Source organism: Enhydra lutris, unplaced genomic scaffold (assembly GCF_002288905.1).
Source record: "Enhydra lutris kenyoni isolate GAN:26980312 unplaced genomic scaffold, ASM228890v2 scaffoldscaffold33, whole genome shotgun sequence".
Lineage (NCBI taxonomy): Eukaryota > Metazoa > Chordata > Mammalia > Carnivora > Mustelidae > Enhydra > Enhydra lutris.
The window spans coordinates 5,053,751-5,072,302 of record NW_019154117.1 but is presented as its reverse complement, the minus strand read 5'-3'; the positions used below and the strand labels follow the sequence as shown (position 1 = coordinate 5,072,302).

Genomic DNA, 18,552 nt, shown 5'->3' with positions numbered 1-18,552 from the left:
TTTCAAGAACGTATAATCCTTGTATCTCCCTAGGCCTAGGAAAAAGATGTTCTACTCCCTACTGCAATACCTGCAGAGGAGTCTTCACTTCCTCCTTTCCTGTACCAAATCAGTCCCCACAGAGCTTTAGCGACAGTGGTGTACACAGATAGCCCAGGAGAGGAAAGGATGCCAAAAATGAAGACTTGGGAAAGCACAGTTTCCAATATGCTTTGGGTTGAAGGCTCAAGAAGAAGAGACACAGGGGCCCTCATGAGAGCGTCTTCCTGGTACAGGGCTGGCTTCTGGGGCAGAGGTGCTATTTTCTAGGGCAAAAAAAGGGGGGGGGGGGTTCTGTGAGAGCAGCATGGTGCAGTGATCATTTAACAACCAGCTCTCCAGGGAAAAAAATGTAATTGCTTCTCGGCCTTTGGCTAAGATCAAATGCAGGAAAAAATGTATATAAATTTATTGTGAACATAAGTTTATTATAAATTTTACTTTATAAAACAAATGTAGCACATAATTTATAAAAAATAATAAAATGTTCAACATATTTATTATAAATTTCACATAGCAAATGGATGGATTCTCATAGAATGTTTTTATTGACTTTTGTTGAACTCTTATATTCATAACTAATCTATAGTTGCAAATGATGAGAGAGTATAATTCCAACACGAATGATGGTTGTTATTTTCATTTACCCTAACAAATAGGAGAGAAATGGAAACAATGACATATGTTGGAACTTTTTTTCTTTGGGAATGATGTAAACAACTTGGCTGAATCAGATAATAGCTTTTAAATGTCAGGAGAATATTTCCTCAGTTGTTTATGCTATTCACAATGTAATGGCTACTGACACAACAAACATTTAAGCATAATCTGCATTATTAACATTTGTTTCATCACTTCCTTAAATCTAGACTATTGGTTGGCAAGCTTTCTTAAAATGGGCCAGATAGTAAATATTTTAGGTCTGTGGGGCCTTATGTCTCTGTTGCAGTCACTCAGCTCTGTCATGGTAATGGAAACACATTCATAGAGAATTCACAAATGAATGGGCGTGTCTGTGTTTTAATAAAACTTTACTTTCAAAAACATGTGGCCACCCTTTAGGCCATAGTTTGCCGAACCCTGGCTTAGACAGTCAACAAAATAATGTCAGGCCTTGATTTGGTGTTTGCAGATTCCATGGTGTAAATACTCCCACCATGACCAACTTCAGCTACCAATGGGATGCCACTGAAGTTGGAGTTATATGTGTTATCTTACTGTGTGTGTATATTGTATCTTTATTTCTATCATAGAGATACAATAGATATACATAAGTCAGGTATAAATAACCAGAGTGCAGATAATAGTAAAATAATGAAAAACTGATTAAGTTCTGAGTATTTATTGCCATTGTTAAAATCATAATTTAATATTTTTTGTAATTTATTTAATTATAAGTTTATCTAATATGTTTAATAATGACTATATTTAATAACCAGCTTACAAATTCCTGAAAATTTGATAAGTCAGTTCTTGTGAGCTGGTATGAACTGACTCCAGCATACTGTGTGAGAGGGAACAGAAATGTTGGTTACTGGTAGCTCTGGGAGTGGGGTCTTGTCAGGATGTTCATAAATCAAGGGGTCATAAGAAAATGATCCTTGAACCAGAAAATAAATCAGGAATATACTCTAGTTTATCAAAGACTGACCTTTCATTCTTTGTAGAAGGGTTCCATATCCTAAGTCATATTGGTAGGTGAAGACGAAGCTTAATGGAATAATAGGGAAGAAGAAGGCTGGCTTCTTCCTTCTTATTGCTCTGGTTCAAAAACAAAGCAGAAAAAATATCAAGAATGACCTATAAATACATATCTGTAAACACAATGAAAAAAAAAATTACCTGCTTTTTGGAATAATGTCCACCATTTTAGAAGTTACTTAGTTCATTTGAATCTTCTGTGGAAATAGGATTTTCTTACTCATAATGCCTCACCAGATTCTGCAGTTCTCAAGGGCAGAATCTGTGACTTTTCCCACCTTTATTTGATGTTGATACTCAGATTACTCATTTAAAAAATGGTTAAGTATTGATATCTGTCCTTTAGGAATTAGGGAGATAAATTTGCAGAGGCCTTCTTCTGTCTTGGTGTCAACTTATATAATGGAGACAAAGATGGGAGAAATCTGAGAAACTAGAGGTAGAATGAACTATTTCTACCCTGGTTCTACCGTCACTTCCAAGTACTAACCCATAAGGGGTTACATATACACCATTTGGACCAAAGTCCTATCTTGGCCAACTTGATAGTAATATGCTAATGTCAAAAACAAAAAGAAGCAAATTAAGAAAAATTTAAAGTAAATAGCAAACATACCCAGCTGTTAAAGAGATGGCTGCAATGCCAAAAAAAGTTCCAAAATATTTAAGGAATTCCCGAGACCAAGCAATCTGCAAGGCCATTTGTCTTTCTCTCATTTCATTCTGCATCATTAGCTGCCTTTCCAGCTGAGGATGAAACAAATGACAAAGTCTGGTTACTCATCTTTTCATTCTGAGTACAGAGTTAATAATCTGCTTTTCCAGGGGATTTTCCTTCTTCAATTGCTTTGATTTGTCTTTTTTTTTTTTTTTTAATCTCAGTAGACTTTAACTAAAGTTCCTCTGGATAGCTATCTCCATCATCTTGGCAGTGAAATCTTCTTGGAATGTATGTAGAATGGATGTGATATTCTTCTGTGTCCTGAGGTCTCGAATGCCTGGAGCTTTTATTCAACTCTAAAATATATGTTCAGCCTATTCTGTCACATGTGAGAAAAGATCTATGTGCCTTTAAATGAAGGTACATCTTCCTGATCTTAATTACAACTTGTACTGAAATCATTTTATCCAACTGCAAATTGACATTCATTTGGAGTAGCAGGTCCTTATCATATTATGATATGATGGGAGAGGGTATTATTCTGAGACATCAGTGGAGATTTTTCCTTGCCACTATTCTCTTGATGCCTCAAGTCCTTTGTTACTTTAGTGAGTGTCTTTCCCTGCATTGGAGCAGAAAGCAGTTATAGCCCAGAACACAGGAGACTGGATTTCTGGATGGATTTTTAGAAAAAACACAAGAGAAACAGCAGTCTAAAAGCCCATTATTTTGAGAAAGATTCTTGAGAAAGAAAATTGTTTTTTAAATTCTAAAATCTTGGCACTGTGTATCATTAGCAGAACCTAGAGGAGAGCAAGCATAGAATTCGTGATGTAAACCATAGGGTGGGGAGGAATGAGTAGTAACATGACTCAGTTTTCTCTTTTTCCTATCTTTCTACTGTGAGAAGAAACTGGAAGAGGAAAAAGGAGACTTTAGAAAGATGGGGCTTGGTTCCTTGGCTTCTCTTAGGAGTTGAAATTCTGGAGAGTTGTGATGAATTTGGGATTTGGGGATCCCTGGACAGAAAGCACTTGTGGACCTATCTTCTATCAAGAATTTGGGGAAGGGGCAACTGAAGTAGAGCTCAAATGGTTGCAGTGCAGATCTAAGCTTAGATCAGACCCGAGAGAGGCCACTCAGGCTCCCTCAGCTGCCAAGGGGTGTGGAGAATATCTGCAAGGTTCCCATATCAGCCTGAAGAGGGGCACAGAAGGTGGCTGAGAATTGGAAAGCAGGTGGCTTAGCGGGTAGTCACCAAAACCTGGAGCCTGGGGACCCCATAAAAGACACTTCAGTAGAGGCCATAAACCAAGTGCTGGGCAGGAAAAGTGGCTGGATGTCAGAAGATTAGCAGCACCCTAGAGTGCAGAGATGATGGCCAAACCAACCTGAAACATGGTGGAACACCCAGAACAGGCCACCTGGCACTGCACAGGTTGATCAAACAGAAAATAACTACAGAAGCCTCCTCCAACCAGATGTGCCTTCCCTATGACCATGCCACTTGAGATCACTTGGACTCAAACCTAGATTGGTCCAGGAAAAAATGGACAGAGAAGGGGAGGGGGCCAAGTTGAATTCACAAAGAAGTGTTTTAAGATGAAGTAATTGAGTCACTTTAACTTGTCTTAAATTTGCCCTCAGTAGTAGAAATTGAACTTTATTTTGGGTTCAGTTAGTGAGTAAATAGTGTTTTTGCATACATGATTATTTAGAATGTGAAATTCATCCTTGCTATATTACTTATTAAAAAAACTTACATGATAGTTCAGAGTATCCCTCCAAAGTGATGTAGAATGCATGAATTAATCATTTGTGCTGTTATCAAAAGATAGCTGAATCTAGTCATGACACAGATGAATGCAGGATCAGTGGTTCTGAATCTTACCTGCACATTTGTGAGCATCTAGGGAGCTTTTAAAAATCTCAGTGCCCAGGCCCACATGTCAGACCAATGAAACCAGAAGGGACCAATGAAACCGGGATCTGGAGTTAGGACCAGTCATTAGTATTTTTTAAAGATTGCCAGGTAATTCCAGTGTACAGCTAAGATTGAGAACCACTGCCTGAAAAAACTCAAAACCTAGGTTTTCCCACCAAAAATCACACTAAATTATCAGTCTGAAAACTGATCCTCTTGGAACTCTCAAAAGATTGGGGACAGAAGGCTTTTTTTTTTTTTTTTTTAAGATTTTATTTATTTATTTGACAGAGAGAGATCACAAGTAGACAGAGAGGCAGGCAGAGAGAGAGAGAGAGAGAGGGAAGCAGGCTCCCTGCCGAGCAGAGAGCCCGATGCAGGACTCGATCCCAGGACCCTGAGATCATGACCTGAGCCGAAGGCAGCGGCTTAACCCACTGAGCCACCCAGGAGCCCCGGGGACAGAAGGCTTTCTAAGGTGGTGGGACTCATCTATATAGTACTGTCGTCGCGGATTCGTGATACCTTGCATTTGTCAGAGCCCTTTAAACTTTACAGCACAGAGTGAACCTCATTGTTAACCTTAATGGGGCATCCAGGATGGGATTTTGGGACAGAAAAAGGACATCAAGGAAAAAACTCATGAAATTTAATATGAAGTTTATTTAAAAGTTATCAATGTTAATTTCTTAGTTGTGACAACTGTGCCATAGTAATGTAAGATATTATCTGTAGAGTATACAAAAGGTAGGGTATTCAAGAACTTTGTCCTCTTTTTCTATAAATCTAAAACTGTTCTAAAATTTAATTTCAAAAATGGTTATGAACAAATGTTATATTCTGGGTCTCTTCTACTGATAAGAATAGAGCCATGTATCTCCATGTATCACAGAGAAATTGTGAAAATCAGCAAGATTATGTGTCTGTAACAGACTCTGAGCCTAGAGTTAAAAAAAAAAAATCTACGCATACCCTTTCCATTGGCAAAAATTTCCTGACAAAAGGTACCATTGAGGTATAATTTTAATTTTCAGTTAGAGCTTTATTAACTACCTCATACTTCATAAAGTTATGCTTAAAATCATAGGTCTAGATCTAAATACATTTAAAATTCAAATTAATTAACAGGGTGTGCCTGGGTGGCTCAGTCAGTTAAGTGTCTGCCTTCAGCTCAGGTTATGATTCCAGAGTCCTGGGATCGAGCCCCAAGTTGCATCCTACTCTCTGCTCAGCAGGGAGTCTGCTTCCCCCCTCTCCCTCTGCCTATCCTCCTGCTTGTGGTCTCTCTCTCAAATAAATAAATAAAATATTATAAAAACCAAATTAGTTAATAATTTATTACCAAACTTTTTCAGTAGCCTTAAAGGGATAATTATATTGATGCAGTTATTAGTTTATCAATAATAGGCATAACATAATTAAGTGTACATTCATTTTCACCCTTCTTCTCCCAATATTGACACTAATGAGAAATAAGAGCAAAAGAGAACATGAACAGTAAGGTTTTTTAGCAGTCTTTAACCAAATTATAAATACAAAATTCTTTATCTATTTTATTTTAATTATTTTTAAAGTAATTTTTAAAGACTTGTTTACAAGAATGTTTAATTATTATTCTGTAGTCCTATGCCCAGTAATAATAACTAAGTCTATATTAAATTTTTTTCCTCCTTTGTTCATTTATTTCTTTATTGAAAATCAATTAACATAGTGTATTATTAGTTTCAGGGGTAGCATTTAGTGATTTGTCACAGTTGCATACAACACCCAGTTCTCATTACATCAAGTGCCCTTCTTAATGCCCATCACCCAGCTACCCCATCCCTCTACCCACCTCCCCTCCAGCAACCCTCAGTTTGTCTCTTAGTTAAGAGTCTCTTATGGTCTACCTCCTCTGAATTCATCTTATTTTATTTTACCTTCCTTTCCCTTATGTTCATCTGTTTTGTTTCCTAAATTCCACATATGAGTGAAATCATATGGTATTTGTCTTTCTCTGAGTGACTTATTTCACTTAGCATAACACCCTCTAGTTCTATCCATGTGGTTGTAAATGGCAAAATTTCATTCTTTTTGATGACTAAGTAATATTCCATAGTATGTATATATGACATCTTCATTATCCATTCATTTGTTGATAGACATTTGAGCTCCTTCCATATTTGTGCTGTTGTGGACATTGCTAATATAAACATGAGGGTGCATGTGCCCCTTCTTTTCACTGTGTCTGTATCCTTTGGATAAATACCCAGTAGTACAATTGTTGGGCTGTAGGGTAGCTCTATTTTTAACCCATTTGAGGAATCTCCATACTTTTTTCAAGAGTAGCTATACCAGTTTGCCTTACCACCAACAGAATAAGAGGGGAGCCCTTTCTCTTTTAACTTATGCATAATGTATTTCCAAGTAACAGAAAAGTTGTGTTTTTATTTGCTTAGTTGGGCAATGCCAAAAAGTATTCTGTGTGTCCTGCCACAAAAGAGGTTTATTTTTATCAGAAATTAAAATATTTCCTATTTGTCTGTGCCTTTGTTAAATTAGCAGAGACGTTATTGATACCCTCTAAACTAAAAGCAAAATCATAATCTCAGGTAAACATAAACTAAGATTGTTAAAATAAAGCAACTGTAATGAAAGCTGTGACAAGTAGATTTATCCTTAATTTGCTCTACAGATATTTTAAATGCTCAATATCCAGTGAGTAGTTTGGAGAGAATCCAGAAGGGGAAATGAGTAATAAGTTTGAGCTTTAAAAAAAAAAGAGCAATAATTTTTTATGAATAACTAATGAAAATAACTGAACATAAACAAAATTATAGTAGCATTTAGAAGCTTAAAAGCTTTACTTACAGCATCTTGTTACACATCTTCCTATAAAGAGTAAACACAATTAAATCCATTTTTACTCCCAGATGTTTGTAAACAGTAAGGTCACCCTAAGTAAAAAATAAAAATGCCAGTTTGCCAAAAACCCTCTGTGTTAAGTCATGGATTCCAAATGTATTGACTTTTTTTTTTTTTAAGATTTTATTTATTTATTTGACAGACAGAGATCACAAATAGGCAGAGAGGCAGGCAGAGAGAGAGAAAGGGAAGCAGGCTCCCTGCTGAGCAGAGAGCCTGGCTCAATCCCAGAACCCTGGGATCATGACCTGAGCCAAGGGCAGAGGCTTTAACCCACTGAGCCACTCAGGTGCCCCTGTATTGACTTTCAATATCAGAAGATGCTAACAAGATGAGCAGAGGCTGGGAAAGAACAAAAGACTATTGACCTTCTCAACCATTATCTAAAATTCTTTAAAGACCATTCCTAACTGCATCTGGTATAAGCACTAATAACTGAAATTGAAGACAATTCCACAACTTAAATAACAACAACAGTAAGGGTATTTTCTTTTATCCTGGTTTTCCTCATTTTAAAAAGTACATATTTCTTAGTTTGATAATTAATGTTCTACTATGTCAGTCCTAACTGTGCACAAAACTAAAACCTCTATTTTATAATACTTAGAACTAAGAATCTTAGAACCAAAACATGCTTCAAAAGATAAAATCAGAAAATCCTTAAGAATTTGCAGGATGCAGGGTGCCTGGGTGGCTCAGTCGGTTAAATGACTACCTTCAGCTCAGGTCATGATCCGGGGTCAAGTCCCGCATGGGGCTTCCCACTCAACAGGGAGTCTCCTTCTCCATCTGACCCTCCCCCTTCTTGTACTCTATCTCTCTCTTTCTCACTTTCTCTCTCAAACAAATAAAATCTTTTTTTTTTTAAGATTTTATTTATTTTATATACAGAGAGATCACAAGTAGGCAGAGAGGCAGGCAGAGAGGGGGGGAGGCAGGCAGAGAGAGAGGGAGAAGCAGGCTCCCCACTGAGCAGAGAGCCCGATGCAGGCCTCGATCCCAGGACCCTGAGCTCATGACCTGAGCCGAAGGCAGAGGTTTAACCCATTGAGCCACCCAGGCGTCCCAAATAAAATCTTTTAAAAGAAAAAGAAATTGCAGTATGCTTATTTCTACTTCACTGTGGCAGCTGATACACTACCAATAACAATGTGGCCCACTAGCAAGGTGTTTGGTGCTGTAGTAGTTAGTTACATCGACTTTCCCATCAAACCCTGTGAGGTCTGTCCATGAGTTGAAGAAAACAGAATCCATTCCAACTAGTAGTTTAAACAAAATGACAATTATTGCAGGGTATGTAGCAGCTTAATAATTTCTGGGGGAGGGGCGCCTGGGTGGCTCAGTGGGTTAAGCCGCTGCCTTTGGCTCAGGTCATGATCTCAGGGTCCTGGGATCGAGTCCTGCATCGGGCTCTGTGCTCAGCAGGGAGTCTGCTTCCTCCTCTCTCTCTCTCTCTGCCTGCCTCTCTGCCTACTTGTGATCTATCTCTGTAAAAAAAAAAAAAAAAACAAAAAAAAAAAAAAAAAAAAAGAATTTCTGGGGGAGCCATGAAAGTCAATTTGCCTCCTGTACTATTAGGAACAACAGGAGAAATGCTCTGCCCGAACATGGGGCTTACCTGGGGGAATCCCATCTCATGTCATAGATACTGTGGACCAAATGCTGAAACTCCACCTCCACATTCGCAGAGTACTAGTCACTTCTGCTACAGGGGTTGCAAGAAGATCCAGTGTCTTCTCAGAAATTTACACCACCCACATCCACCTCCGCAGTGTCCTTTGGGCATGCCTACTTGGCAGCTTCAGGTCAGATGTGAAGCTCAGCTGCAAAGAAGTCTGAGAAATTCATCTTTGGCTTGTTAGCCTCTGTTGTATTGGCAGGCACTCTCCAAAGGAGTCGGAATGGAACAGAAGTTAAATGATCCGGTCAGCATTAACTGCCACGGAAGGTATTATCTCAGTTTACCGTTGAGGAAACTGATAATCAAAGTCTGAGTGATTTTCCCTGTGGCCTCACTTATTAAATAGCAGATCGCGGATTCTGACCCATACCTGCCTGTCCCAAAGTCCAAATTTGCAGTCTACTCTCCGTATACTTGGAATAATCAAGTCAGTATAGAAAATGGGGGTGAATGGACAGGGTACGTGATTACCATCTGAAAAGCTGTTAGCTTTACATATTAATTAATGCCAGAATTTTAGAAAGACTGCACGAAGAGCTCTAAATTGACCTGGGGTGCAGACTGGTCTGAATTATTTTGTTTAAATCTCTTTGAAAGAACCTTAACAACACACTATCTCCAGTTTCTCACAGTGGATTTCATGTCTCCGTTCCCTTAGTGATTTCAGTGACCACCACTTTCTGAATGTGAGCCTCCCAAGGTTCTTATAAGACCTCCTTCTCAATGCCCTATCTAATTACCCAGAGAACTGGGAGGCACCACCACTTCCCAAATAATGACCCTGGTCTGCAGACTTGACTGTCTAAACACTTCTTGAGATGTGGCTTCCCCTATCCTGTGGCACAGACATGGGTTTGGGGCTCCAGGCCAAGAGCCCTTGGAGAGAATAAGTCCAGCCCTTGACTTTTTTTTTTTTTTTTAAGATTTTATTTATTAGAGAAGATGCATGCACACACTTGAGCACAAGTGGCGGTGAGGGCAGAGGGAGCGGGAGAAGTAGACTTCCCACTGAGCAGGAACCAGACAGGACTACACAAGGCTCCATCTCAGGACCATGAGATCATGACCTGAGCCAAAGGCAGCTGCTTAACCAGCTGAGCCACCCAGGCACCCCCCAGCCCATGGCTTTATAAGGAAAATAGTGTCTGTGCTCTAGACAAAGGCAGAATAAGAAGCTGAGAAAGTTCTGAAAGGCCGAGACCTGCTTCCCTTCTATAAATGGGATACAAAGGAAAAAGGCAACTCCTAGGAATGAATGAGCATTGGAGACTCTTCCAGAAAAGGTCTTTCAAATCCTCTGTTTACTTTCCCCCAGAGTTTCCTGCTTAGCCGTCTCCTCTTGGTCTTCCAGTTCCTGGTGATATCATCACCTTGTAGTCTCCAACTACCACTCCTTGCTGATGACTTCTGAATTCTAAATCTCCATCCTAGAACTCTTTTAGTGGTAGATACTATTTCCAACTGCCTTCTGGGCATCTCCCCTGGGACACTGATAGGGAGGTCTTAACAAAATGTCCAGGCTCGCTCTTCTCTGCTGTCTTTACTCCAGCCCAGACCATCATTATTCATCAACAAAAATATAGTATTATCACAATCTGTATTCTCTGTTCCTGGTTTCTTCCTTAACCCATCCATTTTTTAATATTTCTCTCTTTATCTTTGTTTATATTCCTATCTTAAAATGATTCTTATATCACTTTCCTGAAAACCTTTCACTGGTTCTTTAATTCCTAGACATGACATAGCTTTTAAAAATCCTATTCTGGTTTGCCTCCTGGGCTTCATGTCTTGCCAGTCTTTTCCTAGACTCCAGCCACCAGTCCTCACCTGCCCCAACCATGTTTCCCTTTCCACACATTTTTGCTTATGGAAGGAGACGAGCTTTGGCGTTGCATGGACTAGGTTCAAATTCTAGTTATGTCACTTACTTGCTATGTGATTGTGTTAAGACCCCTAAATATCTTGACTCCAATTTCTCTGTCTTTAGGAGCAATATAGCTACTTACAGATTGTTTTCCTAAATAATGTGGCATATTGCAAGGGATTGGAGCACCACAGCCATTCCTGTATGTTAGCCCCTTTGTCTTCCTTTTACCCTTTATCTCCTGTCCCTGTTGGAGTATTCTTTCACTTTCTTTACTCTCTCTTTCTGGGAGAGTATATCTGTTTTCCTGAGTTTGAAGTTCCTCTTTGCTGAAGACCCCCACATCTCTTTCTGGAGCCCCATCTACTCACTGAGCAATGCTGCCAGCTGTAGCCATCCAACCTAGCATTCCTGGCACTATGCTGAATTCAACCTTCCCTACACTTCAGGTACACTTTTCCTCCTGACCAGCCTCTCTGCCAAGTCCTTGGATTCCTCAGAGGCTCTGGGATTCTCCCAGGGGAATGAAAATGTTGGTCTCATTTTCAGCTTACCCCTCTTCTTAATCCCGCAAGTATCTAATTCAGAAATTCCACCAACTTTTCTATTGAAATCTCTCATTTTCTCCACTCTTGTCACCTCCCCTGGTATCCAAGTCCTTATCACCTCAGACCTTGGCTACTGCAGTGGCCCTGCGATAGCCTTATATGTCTAGCCTGTGGTATAAGTCTATTAACAAAAGCACTGTGGCCCAGCGGTTACTACTGTGCACTCTGGGGCATACTGCCTGCATGTGAAGCCTAGTTCCATCACTTGCAAGCTGTCTAGATTTTGGTGAGTTCTTGCACCTTTCTGTGCTTCAGTTTTCTCATCTGTAATGGACAAATGACAGTGCCTACCTTTTTTTTTTCTTCTTCAAGATTTTATCCATTTATTTGACAGAGATCACAAGTAGGCAGAGAGGCAGGCAGAGAGAGAGAGGGAAGCAGGCTCCCCGCCGAGCAGAAAGCCCGATGTGGGGCTTGATCCCAGGACCCTGGGATCACGACCCGAGCCGAAGGCAGAGGCTTTAACCCACTGAGCCACCCAGGCGCCCTGACAGTGCCTACCTTTTAAAGAGTTGTGTAAGGATTAAATGAGCAAATACATGTAGAGGTCTAGAGCACAGCTTTAATAAGGGTTCGATAAAAGTTAGTTGCTATTATTTGCCTAGAAAACAGATATACAATTTTGAGATTGATTTTAAAAATATCAATTCTGCCCTTGTTGCTGCCCTGCTCAAAAACTTCTAAGGCTTCTCTTTTTGCGACATCACACGTAAATGCTCTGCTCGGCTTTCCAGGTCCTCCAGACCAGGTGTGCCCTTGGACAACCTCATTTTCTGCTGCAGCACTTCCCAGCTTTGGTCAGCCTGGCCTCCTGCAGTTTTCTAGATGGGACTCCAGCCCTCTCTTCCCAGCCCTGTGACCTCAGGCAAGTCAGGATGTATGTAAGCTTCAGTTTTGTCATCTGTAAAATGGGCACAGTAACAGTACCTACCTCATGAGTTTATTTTCTTAGGAGACTAAAAAGAAATTATGTCTACAGAGCGCCTTTTCTTTTCTTTTTCTTTCTTTCCTTTTTTTTAACATGCTTAGGGTGGTTGGAGGAAAGGAGGTTTGTATGGGAAGAGCAGTAGCAGCTTTACATTGTATCAGTCAGAAATACATTTCTGTAAATCTTGAAGCCTATAGGGAAGTAAAAATGTGTTTCAGGGGAAAAAGACAAAATCTCCACAGAAATGAACATATTATTCCCAAAAGCTAATGGCTATTGAGTCATTTACTTCCTGTAACAGTCTGTTGGGCAGATGCTACTAACATCCCCATTTTTCCAGAAGAGGAAACTGGTAAGAATGATGAAGTAACTTGCCAGTATGTATAGTTCTGTATGTTCTGAGTTTTCTTTTACCTTTTAGATAAAGAAACCATAGCTCCAAAATTTAAAGGCACATACAAATGTGTAGAATGAGTGTTTGACAAGGCTAGAGCTCCTTCTCTGGACTGTTAATCCAATGTTCTCAATAAAGCCCATCTTCCCTAATATTTACTTTCACATAATAAGTTATGCTGTTCATTTAGGAATAGAAAAATGTTTTATATAACCTATTTAATTCATAAGATGTTTATTTTATTGTAAATGTAACTTACCCAGCAATAATCAATAACTTCTATATAGAGAGAACTTTAAATGTTGTAATAGCTCGTTACAAATGGAGTTAGAATCTTCCAGACATTAGCCTAGCATCTTAATTTTTGTCAGTTGATGAGAACAGGCCAATAAATAAATAAATAAATAAATGTTACATTTTCAGCAATATTAGGGAATCAGGTGTTCACATTTAAAAGCATTATCCAGAGGACTAAAAATATACTCCTTTAAGAAAATTTGCAAAAAGGATTTCTAACCATTTTAATAGACATTTGTATAAAAGTTATATACTGCTTTTACTCTGGTATACAGTATAATATGCTGTTGCCTTCATAATAGAATATAGCAAACCAAAGTTGTTTGGTGGCTTATTTATTTATAAATTTAGTTAGTTAGTGGTTATATACCCTTTTCCAAGAAGGTTTGCATTAGGCGACTTCTTTTTGTAAAGACACAGAATTGTCATTAGGGGGGTGCCTGGGTGGCTCAGTGGATTAAGCTGCTCTTGGCTCAAGTCATGATCCCAAGGTTCTGGGATTGAGCCCCACATTGGGCTCTCTGCTCAGTGGGGAGCCTGTTCCCCCATCTCTGCTGTCTCTCTGCCTACTTGTGATCTCTGTCTGTCAAATAAATAAATAATATCTTAATATCTTAAAAAAAAAAAAAAGAATCATCATTAGGTTTCCTGTGCTGCTGAATGAGGGGTGCTGCTGGAGCTCACAGAATGGCTCTAGGCCTCTGCATTTGTCTTTTGTCTCCTCCTGTATCAAGTAGTTATTTCTCATTCATGGTAGGAAATCCTCTTCTAAGCACCAGTCTCTCCGGGATTCCCTCTCTGTTCTTTGTCTTCCTCTCTTTCTTTCTCCATGATCTTTGGTTGTAATTGTCTTAAGGGCAGTAAGGGAGCAAAGCTTGTTAGAACTGTGTATGAAATAAAAATACATGTATTCCTAATATTCTTATGACTGAAAGTCAGGGGCCTCCTGTGGGTATGTTACATGCATTTTAGAATATAGCCTTGTTATAGTTATTTGGTTCTTTTGTCTTTAAGTATTTCTTCTTGCTTCCTCATCATGTTCCAGATAAGAGGTTGTCAAATAGATAACTTCGGTCTAATAAGATGTCATTATAGTTAAAATAAAATGGGGAGTAATGTTGTTTATACCTCTTATAATAATAGCCAGAAAAATTTGTGAAGTATTTATTTTCAGGAATTGAAACAAAGCAAAAGAGAAGTAAAACAAAAAGATAAAACTAAACCTCCCTGAACACAACTATGACTATGTAGAATGTCCTTTGATTAGTTTCCCTTCTGTCTTCTCAATGAGCTGTGTTTCTAATCCTACATTTTTATAACTTCAGGGAATCCTGAAACTGAAGGGTTTTATCCAATAAAAAGTACTTCCGTACTTTCATGTGGTTTTATTACCTTCAGAAATGTTCTAAATCTAAAATAAGTCTTCCAAAATGCTTCAGAGGATGGAGGAATCCAGAGCAAGAAACAAATACAGGTGATTAAAGGCTAAGTTGAGCAAAGGCCTTCACACCTGGTTGGCAGAAATTTTTAAAACTTTTTTTTGACAAGCTGATTCTGAAATTTCCTTGGAGGAGGGAATACAAAGCAAAATGGGTGAACCTCAAAAATATTATGCTTACTGAAAGAAGCTGAACACAAAAGACAATGTATTCTATGACTCCATTTATGTGAGAAGTCCAGAAAAGGCAGAGATAAAGAGACAGAATGTAGATTAGCAATTTTCTGGGTCTGATGTTGGGATCAAAGACTTACTATAAATGAGCACAAAGATATTTTTGGAGCTGATGGAAATGTTCTCAAACTGGATTATGATGATGGTTGCAGAACACTATAAAATGTACTAAAAATCATTGAATTGCAACCTTACAATGGATGGATTTTAAACTATGTAAATTATACCTCAATACAGTTGTTTAAAAAAGTAGAAATGGAACACAGTACCCTTTCAGCATCAGTTGTGATAGGTAAGTAACAGCATGTGTTTATTTTCAGTCATCATTAAAAACAAGGAAGATGTGTGGCTATATAGTTGCCTGACTGATATTATTCCTGCATCTTTAAAAAGTCTTTTGTGTTCTACTCAATAATTGTTCAAAAATATCTGAACCCCTTGGTATGGAATAGTTCTATTTAGATGCAAAGCTGTTTTAATTTTATAATAAAACATTCTATCTTTACATTTATTAAAGAGGAAAGGAAAGACTGTTCAGCATTATATGTGTTCTTCTTCATAAATCATTATTTTTAAACTTCATACTCTATACATTTTCTGTTCTCATACTAAAACACAACAAATTTTCCTTGCAGTTGCAACAGGTGGGGAGACTTGTTTTTTTCCTCTAATAATGATTCTATATTCTCTTTAAGTTTTCTTATCACTAACACTATCACCTTCCCTGGATATTAGATGCTTACTTACCCTAAAAAGGTACAATCTACACCACAGCAAATTTTTGGTCAAGCGGGTGAGTTTAAAACATTGCTGGAACATCAGTCTATCATCATTTTTACAATGAATTTGGGGAGCTTAGTTTATATGGTTGTTACATCTGGAAATTCTTTTATTTAGAAGAAAATATGTTTGTACAGTGGCTAAAATCAGAATCCAATTAATATCAGAAAGTTAATCTAATTATATAATAATAATTATTAATAGGAAGAATTCATGGGGCAGGTCATCTCCAATTCTAATGAATTTTAAGCAGATCTTTAAATTAGAAGTTTCTAATTTAAAACTGATTTCAACATAAAGACAAAAGTAGGCTATGGAAAGAAATCATTACTTAGTTTTCCATTTCTGGGAAATAATACTTCCAATATTCATGTTCACATGTGATTTTAAAAATAAAATGCCATCTCATTATTATAAGAAAATAAGCATTAATTCCTGAAAGGGAAAAAAAATTCTTATTTTTGCATTCTGTACTTTACTGATGTGTATGGGTCTAAGAGTTCTACAGAAAGGTGAGTCTGACCCAGTCATCACCAATAAATCTTAGATCTGTTGCTGTTTAATCCCTACAGTGACACTCATTCCTCCGCTAAATAAAAACCCAAACTGAATAGCCTCACATAGGGAGCGGTCACATTGGGAAATATAAACATAAGTATAGAGTTTTATGCCATAAAATTTTCTTCTATAATCCTCCTGAATGTTTTTGCTTAATGAGAAAGAGGTACATTTTTTGTTATGGCTGTTTACTCCCACTGACTTCTTTTTTTGAAAACTAAAGCCTAATTTGATAGTACTGATAAGCTAAGATGGGAAGTATTAAAATAATAGTAGCTTAGTATCAGCCCACAGTGGGTTGGGGGGAAAAAAGCCACAGCAAAGACAGTGTGGTGGAAAGGGAAAGGCATGAGCTTTCATGAAAGATACTGGCATCGTTAATTCTGAATCTGGAAGAAGAGAGCACTCCCTGTGTCAGATCAAATAGAAAATGAATTCCAGGTGAATCAAAGCTCTAAATGTACCAAATGAAATGATAACTGTATTATAAGTAAAATTTGGAGATTGCTTGTATAACTTTAGAGAAGCAAAGACTTTTAAGGAAAGCAGGAAACATGAAGGAAGACAGTAACAGATTTTATACATTAAAAATGAAAAATTCACTACTTCATACACATTAGGATGGCTGTCATTTTAAAAAACATACAAAAAATAACAAGTGTTGGCAAGAGGCAAGGATGTCAAGAAACTAGAATTGCTGTTGGGAATATAAAATGGTACAGCTGCTATGGAAAATGGTATAAGGATTTCTCAAAAAAAAAAAAAAAATTTAAACATAACATTACCATATGACCCAGTGATTCCTTTTCTGGTTATATTCCCAAAAGCAATGAAAGTAGGGACTGGGATAGATATTTGTACACCCCTACTTACAACAGCATTATTTACAATAGCCAAAAGGTGGGAGAAACCCAAATGTCCGTCGAAAACTGAATGAATACACAAAATGTGGCACATATATACTATGGAATATTATTCAGCTTTAAAAAGGAAGGAAATTCTAACACATGCTACAACATAGATGAAACTTGAGGACATTATGCTACATGAAATTACCCAAGCACAAAACTGCAAATATTATAAGATTTCACTTTTATGAGGTACCTATAATAGTCAAATTCATAGCGATAGAAAGTAGAATGGTCATTCCTAGGGGGCTAGGAGAAGAGCAGAGTGGAGTTAGGTGGTGGAGAGTTTTAGTTGAGGAAGATGAAAATGTTCTGGTGAGAGGTGGTGGTGATGATTGCACAAGGGAGAGGCACGATGGAGAGTCAAGAGCATGGGCCCTGCAATCAGACTGCTTGTATGTGAGACATTCTTCCCTTGGGCAAGTCACTTAATCTCTCTGTGTACCTCAGTTTCTTCACTGAGAAAATATAGTAACTACCTCATGAGGTTGTTTTGAGGATTTCATTATGAGTGAGAATAGCATATAGAAATAATTCAACCCTATGGTTGAATTTGGAAATGTTGATTAAAATTTAAAATGCATCTACCCTTTGGGGTGCCTGGGTGTCTCAGTCAGTTCAATGTCCAACTCTTGATTTTGGCTCAGATCATGATCTCAGGGTTGTGAAATTGAGCCCTGCATCAGGCTTCCCACTCAGCTGGGAGTCTACTTGTCTCCCTCTTCCACTGCCCCTCGCCCCACTCGTTCATTCTCTCTTTCTCTCCCCCCCCTCTCTAAAATAAATAAATCTTTTTAAAAAATGCACCTACCCTTTGATCTAGCAATTCCACTTTTGAGAAGTAGCATTACTTGATAAAAACTAGTTATTTTTTCTGTTCTTGTCATCATCAGTATCAACATCATCATTACTTTTCCTATGAAGATACATCTTCTGGTGTGAAAAAACCTTTAAGATATATTGTTAAATGGAAAGAAACAAGGCATAGAAGAATGTATAACATGCTGCCACTGCATGCACACACACACACACACACACACACACACACATGTGTTCATAGTCATATACACCTGACCCTGTGGACTGCCTTTGGAAACTTTTTGAGAAACTAGTAACAGTGATTACATCTGAGGAGATAAACTAGATTGCTGGGGACAGGGATGGAAGGAAGTTTTCACTATATACTCTCTCCTTATTTCATAATTTTGTATCATGTGCACATGTTAACTTATTCAAACCTAATTTTTATAAAGAAAGAAAAATATAGCCCCCAAGCCCCATTTCAGACCGAACCTGAACTTGAGCTGTCTGGAAAGCTAGATACTTGTTTTCATGCCCAACAAGAGGGCAGTGGATAAGTGGGTAATAGAATATTCATATAATGAAATATTCTGCAGCCTTAACAATGACTGTCCACATTGTAAAGGCTATCCACAACACTGGAAAATGCAGGCACGGTGTCAAATTTAAAAAGCATGATACAGAATTTTATATAGAGTATGATAGCAATTAGATTAACTTAAAATGTAGCACAGAGGGTCACCTGGGTGGCTCAGTGGGTTGGGCCTCTGCCTTCAGCTCAGGTCATGGTCTCAGGGTCCTGGGATCGAGCCCCGCATCAGGCTCTCTGCTC

General features: G+C 38.2%; 1 protein-coding gene across 8 annotated transcripts in view; it reads right to left on the bottom strand.

Annotated features, from left to right (window-relative positions):
- The window catches only part of LOC111153610 (plasminogen receptor (KT)), a 75,391-nt gene that overhangs the window by 27,015 nt on the left and 29,824 nt on the right, over positions 1–18,552 (bottom strand). For 6 of the 8 annotated variants that reach the window (XM_022512743.1, XM_022512737.1, XM_022512738.1 and 3 more), the window contains 2 exons: positions 2,357–2,487; positions 1,691–1,800 (listed from right to left, as the gene is read on the bottom strand). In XM_022512743.1, the coding sequence (XP_022368451.1) occupies positions 1,691–1,800; positions 2,357–2,487 (241 nt within the window). Of the gene's footprint in view, positions 1–1,690; positions 1,801–2,356; positions 2,488–18,462; positions 18,482–18,552 lie in introns of those variants that run through there. The other 2 variants (XM_022512740.1, XM_022512741.1) reach the window with 2 other exon arrangements.